This window comes from Lissotriton helveticus, chromosome 5_1 (assembly GCF_964261635.1).
Source record: "Lissotriton helveticus chromosome 5_1, aLisHel1.1, whole genome shotgun sequence".
NCBI classification, from domain to species: domain Eukaryota; kingdom Metazoa; phylum Chordata; class Amphibia; order Caudata; family Salamandridae; genus Lissotriton; species Lissotriton helveticus.
The window spans coordinates 1,212,980,378-1,212,996,287 of record NC_136065.1 but is presented as its reverse complement, the minus strand read 5'-3'; the positions used below and the strand labels follow the sequence as shown (position 1 = coordinate 1,212,996,287).

Genomic DNA, 15,910 nt, shown 5'->3' with positions numbered 1-15,910 from the left:
ATCCTCAGTGCAGGCTTGGCAGATGTTCTGGCCGGGGTGTTCGTTAGGAGTCGGGCAGCGGCATTTTGGGCTTTTTGCAGGGTTTGGAGAGTGGATTCTGGAGATCCCAGGTAAATGGCGTTGCTGTAATCCAGCCTAGATAAAATTAGGCCTTGGATCAGCAGGAGACGCGACTGGAAAGGCAGTAGAGGAATTACTTTCCTGCACGATCTCAGTAGACCGTAGCAAATGCCGGCTGTCTTTCTTGCCTGTGTCCTGAAGGTGAGATCAGTCTCCAGCCACACTCCGAGACTCTTGACCTCCGTCTTGGGGGTGGGGGGTTCACCCATGCAGGCGGGCCAGATGTTAGGGGGGAGGATCGTGGCGTTATGCCCTAGGAGCAGGATTTCTGTTTTGGAGCCGTTTAATTTCAGGGCAGAGTCACTCATCCACTGATGTACGTTGGAGAGGCAGTCGTGGAGATTGGAGGGCTCTAGCTTGGGGTGGGAGAGCGTTACCACCAGCTGTGTATCGTCGGCGTAGCTAACTATAGAGACTCCAAAGGGTGATACCAATTCCTCCAGTGGGGCCATATACACGTTGAACAACGTGGGGCTTAGGGATGAGCCCTGTGGCACACCACACTGGAGGGGGATGGAGGGGGAGCGGCTTTCACCTTCCCATACTTGGAAGGAGCGTCGGGAGAGAAAGGACGAGAGCCATTTTAGCGCCCTGTCTTTTACCCCGATGTTATCGAGACGTTGGATTAAGACCTGGTGACTGACCGTGTCAAAGGCCGCACTCAGGTCTAGGAGGACCACTGCCACTGATCCTCCTGTATCGATAATTTCCCTGGTCTTTTCTACTGCTGCAAGGAGGGCCGTGTCAGTACCCTGACCTGGTCTAAAGCCTGTCTGTGAGTCATTGAGGAGTTGGTTAGACTCCAGGAAGTGTGACAGTTTTTTATTCGCTAGTTTTTCAGCGACCTTGCCTATCCAGGGGAGGAGTGAGATAGGTCTATAGTTGGATAGATCTGCAGGATCTAGCGATGGTTTTTTGAGAAGCCCTTTTACGACAGCCTCCTTCCAGTTTGAAGGGACTTCTCCTAGTGCCAACGAGATGTTAATGAGGGCCGTCAATTGGGGGACTATAGTCTGAGGGATGTTTTTGACGAACCGTATGGGAACTGGGTCACTAGGGGCTCCGCTCTTAGTTGAAATGAGTGTGGCCATCACTTCCTCTTCTGTAACTGGGCCGAGCGACGCTAGATAAGGCTTATCGGGTGGGGGCGACGACTCCTTAGCTCTCTTTATGGTGTCAGGATTAGCGGCAGGAAGGGAGGTGAGGATTTTTTTTACTTTTTCGTCAAAGAAGGTGGCCAGCTTGACGTATTTTTCCTCCGCTGCTTTGGGGTCCATGGGTTTCTGTGGGGGATCAGGGACATGGAGGAGCTCTTTGAGGATGGAGAAGGTCTCCTTGGCTGAACAGGAGGAACTTTTTATTTTTTCCTCGTAAAAGGCACCTTTTGCGTCGTGAAGGGCTCGTTTATACGCTTTCATGGAGGTTTGATAAGCGTTTTTCTCTGATGTCGACTTGTTTTTCCTCCAAGAGCGTTCAGACTTTTTGCACTCCTTCTTAAGGGCGTTGAGGGCGGGTGTGTACCAGGGGGCGGGGTTAATTCTTTTAACGTGTTTTAAAGTACTGGTAAGAGGAATGAGACTATCTAGGGGATGGGCTAGCCAATCATTGAATTCTCTGTCAGCGGTATTTGGGTCCGTGGACAGAGGGCCAGCGGTTTCACGTAATTTAGCTTCCCATACCTCTGGTACTAGCTTGTACCACCGTCTAGTACGTATCCTTGTTTTCTGTTTGAGTGCAGTGGTGGTTTTGAGTGATCAGTGCATAGGGATCAGCATATGGTCTGTCCAAGGTAGAGGGGTGGGATCCTGGATATTCAGGTTCTTAATGTTGGTAAAAATTGGATCAAGGAGTTGTCCTTTCTCATGGGTGGCTTTAGTATTTCGAAGATGGAGATCGGCTGTAGTGAGATCAGCAAGTAAATTGGCTGCGGCATTGTCCACAGGGTCAAGAAAGTGCAGGTTGAGGTCCCCTAGGAGGAGGAAGTTAGAGACTGAAATAGTCTTTAGTGAGATGTGATCCATCAGGGTACTGGTGAATTCTCCCAGTGAGCCTGGCGGACGGTACACTAAAAGTCCCGAGAGAGAGATTGATGGAGAGATCTGAATAGTGAAATTACAGTTTTCACAGTCTTTGACGGTTCCACATTCCGTTCTACACTTAAGATGGTTTTTGTAGAGTATGGCTAGGCCACCACCTCTCCCGATCGGTCTATTCAGGCTGCAAATTTGGTAGCCGGGGGGTGTTGCGTTGACCATGTCAGAGTCACTGTGCGGGGTCAGCCATGTTTCAGTCAGAAACAGTACGTCTAGCATCAAGTCCTGGACGAGGATGTTGGTTTCGTGGGCGTGTTTTACTAAGGATCTGCAATTCAGAAGGCCAAGCCGAAGTCCTTGGTGCCGTTCTGTTTCCTCGTGTTTGTTACAGAGGCTACATCCTAAAAAGGAAGTGTCTTCTTTGAGGATGTATTTGCACTGGGGATGTTTTATCGGATTCCAGGCAAGCAATGTATCTCGGGTGTAAGTGATACGTTTCTGTGAGTTGGACATAGTGTCTAGGCCTGAGGCCGTCTGGGCCCAGACGGGCACAGACGGGCTTGCCTTTGGCGCGCCTTCGGCGCGCTGACGGCGCGCCCGCTGCGCCCGTCCGCTGCGCGTCCGGTATAAGCACATGTTTATCAGGGGGATCGAGGGTAGGGGGCGTGGCCTCGAGTGGGCGTGGCCTCGCGTCTCGCGGTCGATGGCGGCGAGAGTGATCAGGGAAAGTGAAATGCAGCGACAGCGCTCAATCAGCTGTGCAGCGCGTGGTTTCCCAGTGGTTTCCTAAATGCCAAGAGCGGCGTGCTTTTAAAATAACAGGTATTAGTGACACAGTTTTTAAAAGTATTAGCAAACAAACTCCCGGCTAGTTCGCCTCAGGAGGAAACAGGTTCTGCCTCTAAACGCTTGTGTTCAGCGCTTTTAAGTGCAGGGTAGGGGGCGTGGCCTCGAGTGGGCGTGGCCTCGCGTCTCGCGGTCGATGGCGGTGAGAGTGATCAGGGAAAGTGAAATGCAGCGACAGCGCTCAATCAGCTGTGCAGCGCGTGGTTTCCCAGTGGTTTCCTAAATGCCAAGAGCGGCGTGCTTTTAAAATAACAGGTATTAGTGACACAGTTTTTAAAAGTATTAGCAAACAAACTCCCGGCTAGTTCGCCTCAGGAGGAAACAGGTTCTGCCTCTAAACGCTTGTGTTCAGCGCTTTTAAGTGCAGGGTAGGGGGCGTGGCCTCGAGTGGGCGTGGCCTCGCGTCTCGCGGTCGATGGCGGCGAGAGTGATCAGGGAAAGTGAAATGCAGCGACAGCGCTCAATCAGCTGTGCAGCGCGTGGTTTCCCAGTGGTTTCCTAGATGCCAAGAGCGGCGTGCTTTTAAAATAACAGGTATTAGTGACACAGTTTTTAAAAGTATTAGCAAACAAACTCCCGGCTAGTTCGCCTCAGGAGGAAACAGGTTCTGCCTCTAAACGCTTGTGTTCAGCGCTTTTAAGTGCAGGGTAGGGGGCGTGGCCTCGAGTGGGCGTGGCCTCGCGTCTCGCGGTCGATGGCGGCGAGAGTGATCAGGGAAAGTGAAATGCAGCGACAGCGCTCAATCAGCTGTGCAGCGCGTGGTTTCCCAGTGGTTTCCTAAATGCCAAGAGCGGCGTGCTTTTAAAATAACAGGTATTAGTGACACAGTTTTTAAAAGTATTAGCAAACAAACTCCCGGCTAGTTCGCCTCAGGAGGAAACAGGTTCTGCCTCTAAACGCTTGTGTTCAGCGCTTTTAAGTGCAGGGTAGGGGGCGTGGCCTCGAGTGGGCGTGGCCTCGCGTCTCGCGGTCGATGGCGGCGAGAGTGATCAGGGAAAGTGAAATGCAGCGACAGCGCTCAATCAGCTGTGCAGCGCGTGGTTTCCCAGTGGTTTCCTAAATGCCAAGAGCGGCGTGCTTTTAAAATAACAGGTATTAGTGACACAGTTTTTAAAAGTATTAGCAAACAAACTCCCGGCTAGTTCGCCTCAGGAGGAAACAGGTTCTCTTCTTTTTAAAGTCGTGACTCGTGCGTGTCACTGCGCACTGACTGGTGACTCTGGCACACACAGAGAGTGTGGCGCTGCTGTGCTACTGCTGTCAGTGTTGTGCCAAACTTGTTGATTCACTGACCAGGTCGTCGATGATGCATGCAGTACTTACTGCTGTCGGTGACGTCACGTGCCTGCTGCTCCCAGTTTACTCTCTCTCTTCAAGAGTTCCCGGCCGCGGCGCGGATCAGGGCCCCAGTGGGCGGGACACTGTTGAGTGTTGTTGCAGGGGCCAGGGCACTGGGCAGGGCTTTGCTGCGGGGGTTGGGGCTGTGCGCGCCAGAGGAAGCGACGCGTGCGCAGATTGCATGCAATTGAATGCATTGCACGCGCATTTTCTCTGCCCGGCCCAGCATACCCGCACCTCTCCCCTCGCCGGGTATCTAGGAGGTATTCGCCACCCAAAGTTGCTGGACTCGGAGTTGGGCGCGCTCAGCAGGTGAGGGCGAGGCGCGAGCGAGGCAGGGCCTGGCGCCCTTACGGTGATTAATTTACTGGTGGCCAGTCAGGTTTTTAAAATCATCCTGATTGGTCTACCTACCACTGCTACGAGCAGCGCCTGGACAAGATGGCCTGGGGGTAGGCCGGCGCCGGCAGCGGCCAAAATAATCCTCATGAGCTGCGCTTCCGCAGGCAGGTGAGGCGAGGCAGGCAGGGCTGGCACTGGGCAGGGCCTGGCTGGGGGCGGCGGGGGCCGCAGGCGCAGGATTACTCTTTTTTAAAATTAATTATCATTGTTGATTGGTTATCATTATCACATGAAGATTGGCCTGAGAATGATAGGCGGCGTAGGCCGGCAGACATATCATGAATTAACTAATAAATCTGCGCAGGTGAGGCCTACAGATTTACTTTTTTATGTTCATGGACCTCACACTGCTTAAATGTTGTTTCTGATGCCCTGGCTACTGGTTAGTTTGATGATGATCATCACGAATCGATGCACGATCATGTTTGTTGTTGCCAGCAGTGTGCACTGGCTATTTGTTGCGCAGCTGCGGGCTGCCTGGAATCAGTACAGGATGCAGGCCCAGGGCAGGATTCGTTTTCGTTTTCAGGGCAGGCCGGGCACGCTCATAAAATCTGTGGGGGTTGGGGCTGTGCCAGGCAAGCAGCGTGCGCAAATGTTCTGACTTACACATTAACATTTGCAAAGCAGGGCTGGGGTTTTCTGAAGCAATAGATACAGCGTGAGGTGAGAGAGACACACAAACCAAGTACACACAGAAGGCAGAAACAATGGTGGCGATAGCGCTGTTATATTGCAAGGTGTAGTCAATGCATCAACTAGGGAGGAAGGGACACACTAGAATTGAGAGAAAGTGTCCTTTCAGTTTAAGCGATTTTGGTGCTAATAACCCCCATGACCTTCTCCAGTCCTGTCAATACAGGTGCCTTTACAAGAGAGTTAGTGGACTCAGAGCCAGAATTACCTGCTAAGGGCAGATGTATGAGATTACCTGGAAGAGCTGCAAGTCGCATAAGAGCCGCCCTCATCATCAAACATTAAGAGGAGTTGGTATTAAGGGGAAGTAATAGAGTTTGGGGTTAAAGAAGGGGAAGTAATATAGTGTGATGATCTTGCTTGCAAAGAAACCAATGGCAATCCGTCACCTGAGCCGGCTCTGCACCAAGAAGTGATGTTGGCATATGAGATGATCATGTGCATGAGGGCATGGGAGCCTGGCCAATTAACTTGTCAGGGGCTTGTCTTGCAATGACGCAAATGCAGAGCCACCTTCTTGTGCTACAGCAGGAATCATACAACCCCTTACCCAAGTAATAAACAACCTTGAAACTAATTACCCTTGAAGCCAGCACAATTTTGCGACTGAGCTGGCCTTAAAAGAAAGGTACCTTAACGATCTCAGCAATATATAAATGCACTTTCCCGTACTGTTACTGCAAGGAGAAAGAGACCGCAGTATCCTCAACACAATGTGGCACCAGCTCAGTAAGGCCAATGTATGCTGCCTATGCTGTCCTTTATATGCTCTCAGGCAGAAAGCATAAGGCAAAGCAGCTGGTGCCGAGTTCCTGGGCTCCAGTAATATTCAGGCAAAAATTAAAATGTCAAGATAACTCTGGTGATTAATCGTCTACCTGGAGAGAGCCAGCCAGGAGCTTTGTCTAGGGGAAGCTGTGACTGCTTGAAAGGCAGGTAGTACAGGCCAGGGTTATATACCTGCTGCAAATAACGTTTACCATGCAGATCAAAAAGTGCATATAATGTAAAATAGATCAGTGTGTTACTGCTCCTGTCGGAAAGATCCTTTTGTTACTTGCAGTTTGTAAGTTAAAATGCTTCTATATTACAGCTATATGTTTTTTGGGCTAATCTTTCTTTATCCTAATCTTGCAAAAAGGGTCTAATGTGGGTAGAAATCACTTCTTATTGAAGAGAACCCCTAACAATGCTGGTATGTTTTGAATTCTGCATTTGCGCTTTTTCAGACTTTGAACTCCTAAACTATATTGCCTACAATGACAATCATGGATGACATGTGACTCCTATACCTTGTAGTCCTGTCTGATGTAACATTCCCTATACTGAGTTACACACATAGGATTGTATTTATGCAATGTGTGAATGATGCAAAGTGCTCTGACACCTTAAACTGGTATGAGAGGCGCTATTAAACTAAATTAATGTAAGAAACTGGGTACTCCGCTACATAATGCTCCCAAACAGGGCGTTACACGTCGGTGATTATTCAACAACTTTGAGCAATGTTTTTAATTTTTAGGACACCAAGGTTTTGGTAAAAATGTACTGTATTTTGCTACGGAGACAAAATATTTCTCTAGTGTAGCCTGCAACTAAACTGTAGTCCAAATTATCTAGAGTATTTTAGGACTTTGTTTCTCACTCCCAAATGTCATTACATTGAAGTTTATGTTTTCAAATGTGTAACTTTAATGTGGTAAATAAGTCTGCACAGGTGCTCAAGTCCGAACATAGATGTAAAGTTATCCCTTATTGATACAGACCTAGTAGCTGTTGCAGGAAGCTCAATAAAGAACCCCTGCCAGCCAGCACAGCATCTCTGGGAGAGGCTTGAGTTGAGATAGCTTGCAGTTTAACTATCTTAGCATTTAGCACAGGCCTACATGCTGCCTGCAAAGTGCCCTTGAGGCCTTACCTAACCCAAGGCACGGGTCTGCTTACTGGATCATCTGGGTAAGTCCGTTTTCCCCATTTCGAAGAATGCCAGCTCACCTCGCCAGCCCATTCCTGAGATTGCCTTAAGTTAAAGTGCCAAGCCGTGGAGGTACCAAAGTAAACATACCGAATGTTATGGCGGGCGTAGGGTCCCTATACAACTTCTCTTCCTCATAGGGCTCACTTTGCTTGAAAGACCTATGTCAAGCCATCTTGAATCATTACAGCTGTTTCGTTGAGCTACTATGCCAGTATGCCTACATAGATATCATTAACAAATAACAACTACCAATGTCTGGTAGCTATTCAACTGTCTAAAGCATCAGCTGATATGCAGGAATTCTACCACATCACTGGAGAGAGCAGGAAGTTGAGGTACTTGGGGTGGTGAGTTTAGTATTGTGGAAAGCTTTGGTTCATACAGTTGAGTACACCAACACCACTCAACAAGCAGTGGGTTTCTAAATGATCTACTGCAACATACCACACACTCACCACCTCTGCCGGAATGAGCAAGGCTCATTTGCTATGTTGTCCTTAGTGTATGTTTGGGTTTTTCACAATCTTATGACTTCTTCAGTGATGTAACATTGAGGGCAGCACCAACACTCTAGAAATTGTTCCAGCACCACTGGCTTGGGTGCCTTTCTTTGACATTTTCATGCGTTGTCGCTTGAGTGCCTTTGTGTGATGTTTCTATGATTTCTGGCCTGGTTGGTTGACTTTGTATGACGTTTCCATAATTTCTTTCCGGGGTGCCTTTGTGTGATGTTTCCACGATTTCTGGCCTGAGGCTGGGTGCCTTTGTCTGACGTTTCCATGATTTCTAGCCTGGGTGCCTTTGTGTGACATTTCCATGATTTCTGGCCTGGGTGCCTTTGTGTGACATTTCCATGATTTCTGGCCTGGGTGCCTTTGTCTGACGTTTCTATGATTTCTGGCCTGGGTGCCTTTGTCTGACATTTCCAAGTTGTCTGAGTACTTAAGTGTGAGATTACCATGCTTTCTGGCCTTGGTGGCTATGCAGGTCCTCATTTAGGTGTACAATTTACTATGCTTTGAAAGTTGATACAGCTAAATATGTTGTGCACCATTTTAGTTTTTCTTTTTAAAAAATGTTCTTGAGGGGAGAATGATCCCCATGCAAACATCTCTAGCAGTCATTAAGCTTGCTTGCTATGCACTGTATGGGGGCTGGTCTAACAAAACTTGCCAGGGCTGCTTTGGGTTCCCATTCTGGCCTTGAGTGTCAATTAATGAATACTTTTTGTGAATCACAGTGTGTAACTAACTTTGCACACTTCCACCTTACCCTGCTTTAGTTGTCATACTACAGGAAGCCAAAGCTTAAAAGTGAGGCAAACTTTAAAGACTTTGTGCCTCTTTTCAGTGAGTGCTGCAGGGCAGGCGTATGTATTGGAAAAGGTCTGAATTTGGGTGGGCAAAGTAAGATCCATTTGGATTATACTTGTAGTCAGTTGTAGATGGTAATATATGTGCAGATGCATAAATTTCTTTGGAGCAAACTGCAAAAAAAAATAATTGTGCATGTAATTACTTAGATGTATTGACATCACACTTCGCACATGTCTAGCATGTTTTATTTCACTTTGCTTCCCTAGAATGTCACACAGTGGGCAGAAGAAGATTTCAAGCTACTTCACAAAATTTAAGCCTAAAGATGATGGGGAGCCTACTAATAAAGTAGCTAAAAAAGACCATGTACTTCCGGTGGATGAAGGGAACAACACAGAAGATGAAGTGCAAGAGAAGGCACTAGATGAGAGGGATAACACTACTAGCAGCAGCGTTATCACACCTACAGAAGAAAAGACACAAGATAGTCCTCTCCGAGATGACCAGCATCATGCTGTGGAGATTGCTACTGAGACAGAGGAAACTCCAAGCACTAGCAAATAATTTGACACATTATCGCTGAAGCCACATTCAGACAGAGTTTTTAGGAAAGGCATTCTTCCTAAAGGTTGGAAACATGATCAAAAGATATATTTCCAACGCAAGCATCCGTGGTTAATTGTTAAAGGCCCTAACCTTGGCTGTTCTGTGTGTCGCCAAGTCCGTGATCTTAGTGCTGAGAAATCCAGGGGAATGAAATTGTCCAAAGAATGGACTGACTCTACTGTGAAGGCATATGGCACAAATCTACAACAACAGCAAAAATCATTGAGAAAAAAGATTGGAGAACATGCACAAAGCAAGGCTCATGTTGCAACTTTAAAAATCTTAGAAAATGCAAAAAAAGATTCTTTATTGCAAGTACCTGCAAAAGCTCAATCTTTACAAATGTCATCAACATCCAGAATATTCCGTGTAGCTTATAAGGAAGCAAAGCGGAACAGGCCAGGGTATGGTTTTGAGACAGAGATAGACTGCCACCAGTTAAATGGACTGGATATGGGTCAAATTTTGCACTCCAATGTAGCTTGCTCAAACATACAACGCCACATATCCTCAGAAATGAAGAGGAAGATATTTGCTCAAATTATTGAACTTTCCCCAAAAATAAGTATTTTACTAGATGAAGGCACTGTGTTAAATAGGAAAAGTTCTTTAATTGTGTACATGCGAATGCAGCTACCTGGCATGGACTCCCCAGCTAATATTTTTGTTGACCTCATTGAGCTGAGTGATTTGTCAGCTGACGGCATAGTAAGCAGTTTACTGTCTGCTCTAAAAAAAGATCCTATTAATATAGGCGAGGACTTTCTCTCCAAATGCCTGGTTTCAGTTGCCTGTGATGGAGCTTCAGTGATGTTTGGCCGTCACAGTGGTGTTGTAAAGAGGTTGCAAGAAAAAATCTCTCCCAATATTGTAGCCTGGCACTGCTCAGCACATCGCCTGGAACTTGCCGTTCATGATGTCATGAAAGATATTGGCGCTACAAATCACTTCAAAAACTTACTCGACAAGCTATATTCTCTGTTTGCCACATCTGGTAAAAACCGTTTGGAGCTAAAGGAGTGTGCAGAAGTTCGACATTCAGCTCTGCAGAATAGGTAGAGTGTTAGATACTCGTTGGGTTGCATCAAGCTTTAGAACAGTAGAGGCTGTTTGGAATGCTTATCCTGCTCTCTACAAGCATTTTACTAGTGCAGCTGTTGATACTTCCCATGACAATTCCAATCGAAATATGTACACCGGCCTAGGAAGGCGATTATCATCTATCCAGTTTGTTGCTAATCTTGGCCTCGTGTATGATGCTCTTCAGGAGTTATCAGAGTTATCACTCGAGTTACAGAAACGTGATTCTACAATCATTGATGCCCATCGGGCTATTTGTCGGCAAATAGCAGTGTTTGAGGCAATGGTAGACAGGCAAGGGAAGCATTTCTCACAGTGTAAAAAGGCAATGGAAGAAAATATATTCCAGGGTGTGATGCTGCACAAAGGAAAGACCACTGACAAAATCATTGAACAGGGACAGTTTTTTCGTAGCCTTGCAGAAAATCTGAGAAATCGTTTGTTGTCTACAGGTGGTACTAATTCTGCTGACAAAAAGGCAGACTATGATACACTGATTAACGAAGTGAAAGTTTTATACAAACAGTACTGGCCTGATGAGCTACCTGTTCTTTATGGTGAAAGTGACATTGAGTCTCCGTGTAAAAGATTCAACATTGCCAGCCGAGAAACCATACGTGCGTACAGAGAGTATAAAGAATCTGGAGGAAAAGAAATTAAAAGGCAGTTCAAGGAGCTTTTGATGGCTTTGCACACTATTGCTATCAGTACTGCAGAATGTGAGCGGGGCTTTTCTCAAATGAATCTTATTTGCACATCTACAAGAGCATCATTGCTGACTGAAACAATATCTTCTTTAATGTTTTTAAATCTTGTTGGTCCACCATTTAAGAGATTCAATCCAATCCCGTATGTTCAGTCATGGCTTGCAAAAGGACGGAGAGCAGCTGATGACACTAGGAGTAAAGCAAGGAAAGAGGAGGACTTGGAATGCACAAGTGATTTAGACTGTGTGTGGGCTTTTCTAGAAAAATAGATGCTAGCCCAGTCCAACTGAAAAATGGGTCATTGCAATGTTTTAAAAAAGTTAGGCTTTACTGGACTTTTGGGGAAATTTATGTGTTGTGTACTTTATATAGGTTATTTATTTGCATTGATTGACAGTGTCAATTTATTTAATATTTTCTTATAGTTGTCTCTTGGTTTGGATGTTATATTTATTATATTTTATATAATTTATTTTGTTTTTATAAGACTTACCTTGCTTTTTCATTTTAGAACATATTTATTTGTATTTATATGTTTTATGTTACATTATTTTGTATTTATATGTTTAGATTTTGTATGGCACTGACTATGGCCATTTTGCACTAATAGCTATGACTTGCAATACTGTGAAATTCAAACTGCCTCGTCATTACCTATTCCTTTGGCCTAGGTAGCTATAGGTCCTTTTGGTGGAGATTACATTTTTCTGAGCTTTATGGTAAGATACAAATCTTTAATTAAAAAGTCATATTTGGAATATATGCCTCTTTTCTAATCTGTTGTGTCTGTGTGATACAGAACTGCATAGTTCCATATTTTATTTAACTAATCTGTGTCTAATAAATGCACATATAGCCCCAGGGGACTAAGCTATAGTAACAAGCCCACTTGGTAATCCTCTTTTTTCAATTGTTTCTCTAACAAAATACTCTAGTGTACTGAATAACCACATACCCCTTCGGCCACTGGAAGTGCCATGACTGACCAATTCAAGTACATTGCATGATGTTATTCACTTTCTCCGTTTAGAGTGTTTTAACAACATTTTGGTTTATTTTGGCACATAAGCTATGTAAAAGTTGTACCTTAGAACTCATAGACTGTTAAAAATGGCATACCCTACCCCAGTATTGTCCTTTCACCAAATCAGCACATACAGCACTGAAATTGTCCCTTTTCAATGCATTAGTGATTTTAGCTAATTTATTCCAAAATTGTGATTTAAATGCACTTTTGAGTTAATCTTTTTCAAAATGTTCACAGGGCAAGGGACCCTCCTATCAAAACCTTACTATGAGGAAGGCTCCCTTGCTGAAATTCGGATCAGCCAGATATATATTACCTCTGACTTTTAGCAGAGACAGTTGAAAATGTGGGTGGAGCTAATATAGTAAGTGGGTGGAGCCAGTGGATGAAGTGGGCGGAGCCAGAGAAAAGTAGGTGTGGCCTCTGACAAACATTTGAGCACCTGCACTTCATATTTTACAAATTAAGCACTGAACAGAGCTAATTCTCCCGGGTGACAGCCCCACTTACTGGGGCCCACAGTTCTGGCCGGTGGAGCTTGGCTCCCCGTCTGTCCCGGCGAAGTCAGCAAAGAGTCTCGGGGTCATCATAGACACAGAGCTCTCCCTCAAGCCTCAGGTGGGTGCTGTAGTGTCAATTTGTATGCTTCAGCTAAGAAAAATCAGGAAAGTCTCCCATCTCCTTACACCTGAGGCCCTGATACAAGTCTTGATTGCCCTGGTGCTCTCCCGCCTGGATTTTTCCAACTCTCTGTACCATGGCCTACCCAAACATCTTCTCCTTAGGCTTCAAATTGTGCAGAACCAGGCGGCCAGACTGGCCTATAAAATCCCGAAGTGGCAGTCGGCGAAACCACTACTCCACAAACTCCATTGGCTGCCTATCGAACAGAGGGCTGCGTTTAAGATCGGCTGCCTCACATTCAAAGCTGTGTTCGGAACTTCTCGCGCCTTCCTTAAATCCCTAGTCACCCCCTATCGCCCGCTACGCAACCTTCGGTCCTCTCATCGCCATCTCTTAGCTGCACCCCCAATTAGGCTTAAAAAATTTGGTGGCTGTAGATTTGCCCGCTTGGCCCCTAAACTTTGGAACCCGCTGTCCCTTCCGCTTAAATCATCCAACTCCCTTCTGGAATTCAGAAAACTCCTGAAAACCAGTCTTTTCACACAGTCTGGCTAGCTCCCCTCCTTCACATCTCTCAGCACCCAATCAGCGCCAGGAAACTTACGGTGACAGAGCGCTATAAAAAACTCCATTAAGATAAGATATGATATATAAATATATATACATATATATATATATTAATATATATATGCCACAAACCTCGTTTAACTGTTTCTTCCTCCAAACAAACGAGCGTAGACCCAGGTTTGGAGCAGTTGATTTTATTGAAACACACCACCAGTCGCCATGACACGTTTGGGCAGATCCCTGCCTTGATTACATGACCTATATATATATTACCTACTGGCAGTTATAGTTAGGACCAAGTTTCCATAGGAAGAACATGTTTTGTTTTGCTTATAACTTTGGCGTCGTTTGATGAATCTTCATGACATTTTCCAAACGAATTCTTTGTTCATATCAGCTCCTAGTGATTCGTCAAGGGGGGGCAGAGATAAAAGGGGGGTCCCAAAACATGTTTTCTCAATGTTAATTTCCATAGGAAACTTTAGACAAGGCTACAGGTCGAACGGGTTAATGGAATTACCCCAAATTTAGCAGGGAGAAGGGTCTTGGTCTAGAACGCACGCTTTTGTTTATTTGGTGTCAATCCGTTCAGTAGTTTCAGAGAAATATCGAAATCTACAGATATCGATATTTGGGAATTCTGTCATCTGATTGGCTGAGGCGTTACGAGCACGAGCTTGCTTCTTATTGGCTGTGAACGGTTGCAACTAGGAAGTGTTGGCCGTCATTTTGTGTTTTTGTTGAAGCGAGTAAGGGGAAAAAAGGGTGAAAGCGGAAGGTAGGAGCACTGTAACGTCTGTGGGGTGTTTAGAGTGTGCTATACAGGGAGTGTGAAGTGAAGTATTTGCCCCTTTCCTGTGTGAAAGTGCTGTTTTGCCCACAGTGAGATGGTGCTGAGGTGAGGTGCTGGTACACTCGGGGATGAAAGCGTGGGCGTAAACCGTGAGTTGAGTGCTGTAAACTCATGTGCTCTGGGCGCTGTAGCATACTGGCCGAAGCGAAGTATTTACCCGTACCGGTGTGAAAGTGCTGTTTTGCCCACTGTGAGATGGTGCTGAGGTGAGGTACTGGTACACTCGGGGATGAAAGCGTGGGCGTAAACCGTGAGTTGAGTGCTGTAAACTCATGTGCTCTGGGAGCTCGGTTGCAACTAGGAAGTGTTGGCCACCATTTTGTGTTTCCGTTGAAGCGAGTAGGGGGAAAAAAGGGCAAAAAAAAGTAGGAAAGAGGAGGGTAGGAGCACTGTAACGTCTGTGGAGTGTTTAGGGTGTGCTATACAGGGAGTGTGAAGTGATGTAATTACCCCTACCGGTGTGAAAGTGCGGTTTTGCCCAGAGTGAGATGGTGCTGAGGTGAGGTGTCGGTACAGTTGGGGATGAAAGCTTGCGTCTAAACCGTGAGATGAGTGCTGTAAACTGATGTGCTCTGGGCGTTGTAGCATACTGGCGGAAGCAAAGTATTTATCCCTACCGGCGCGAAAGTGCTGTTTTGCCCACTGTGAGATGGTGCTGAGGTGAGGGGCCGGTACACTCGGGGATGAAAGCGTACGCCTAAACCATAAGCTGAGTGCTGTAAACTGATGTGCTCTGGGCGCTGTAGCATACTGGACGAAGCGAAGTATTTACCTGTACCGGTGTGAAAGTGCTGTTTTGCCCACTGTGAGATGGTGCTGAGGTGAGGGGCCGGTACACTCGGGATGAAAGTGTACGCCTAAACCGTGAGCTGAGTGCTGTAAACTGATGTGCTCTGGGTGCTGTAGCATACTGGGCTCTGTAGCATAGCTGTGCAGGTGGTGTTAGTATGCGTTTAGAGTATAGCGGGAGTGGGAAGCAAACTACTCACTGGTACCGGTCTGAAGACTAGGAGATTAAACCGTGAGCCTGAGCCGTGAGCTGACTGCTGTAAAGTGATGTGCTGTGGGCGCTGTAGGATACTGGCCGCTGTAGCATACCTGTGTAAGTAGTGTTAGTATGCGTTTATACTATACAGGGAGTGGGAAGCGAACTACTCACCTCTACCAGTCTGAGGACTCGAATGTAGTGTTTAAGCAGGCAGGAATAAAGAAATAATCGTGAAGAATATAATGCAGAATGTTGCAATGCCACAGAAGACAAATGGTGAAATCAGGTGTCTCTAAGAAAGTGGTTGTGTGTAATAAAGCGATGGAGTTTGAAAGTTATATAAAAAGTGTCTTTATTTAAGTGCCATAAATGGGCCCACTGGTGCAAGAGCTAAGGTATCCAGCTGAGGCAAACTCTAACCTGTTCTGCTGGATTCAAACATAAGCTCCTGTATTAGTGAATTCCACATTACATGTTACAGTTCCATGTGACATAAACAATACCTATTAGATTTGAATGACTCTAAATTCTATAAGAAAAATAAAGGTAGGATACGATTACCACATGTATCCTTTAAGAAAACACATTTTAAAAAAGAATTTGCAAATTGTAATCATCAAAGTTTTTAGGTACCCTGGTACTGCTTTTTTGTAACACAAAATTATCAACAGTAGAACAGTCAGGAATCTGTTGTACAGTAGATTCAATCTGGTGCGTGTCAGATTTGGT

At 45.8% G+C, this 15,910-nt stretch overlaps 1 protein-coding gene across 1 annotated transcript; it reads left to right on the top strand.

Annotated features, from left to right (window-relative positions):
- The first annotated feature begins 8,996 nt into the window (after window positions 1-8,996).
- Window positions 8,997-11,391, top strand: LOC144752605 (E3 SUMO-protein ligase KIAA1586-like). Its single transcript, XM_078640487.1, is given in 3 exon segments — window positions 8,997-9,285; window positions 9,358-10,372; window positions 10,374-11,391. Coding segments are annotated over 3 exon segments (2,322 nt in total).
- The last annotated feature ends 4,519 nt before the right edge of the window (window positions 11,392-15,910 follow it).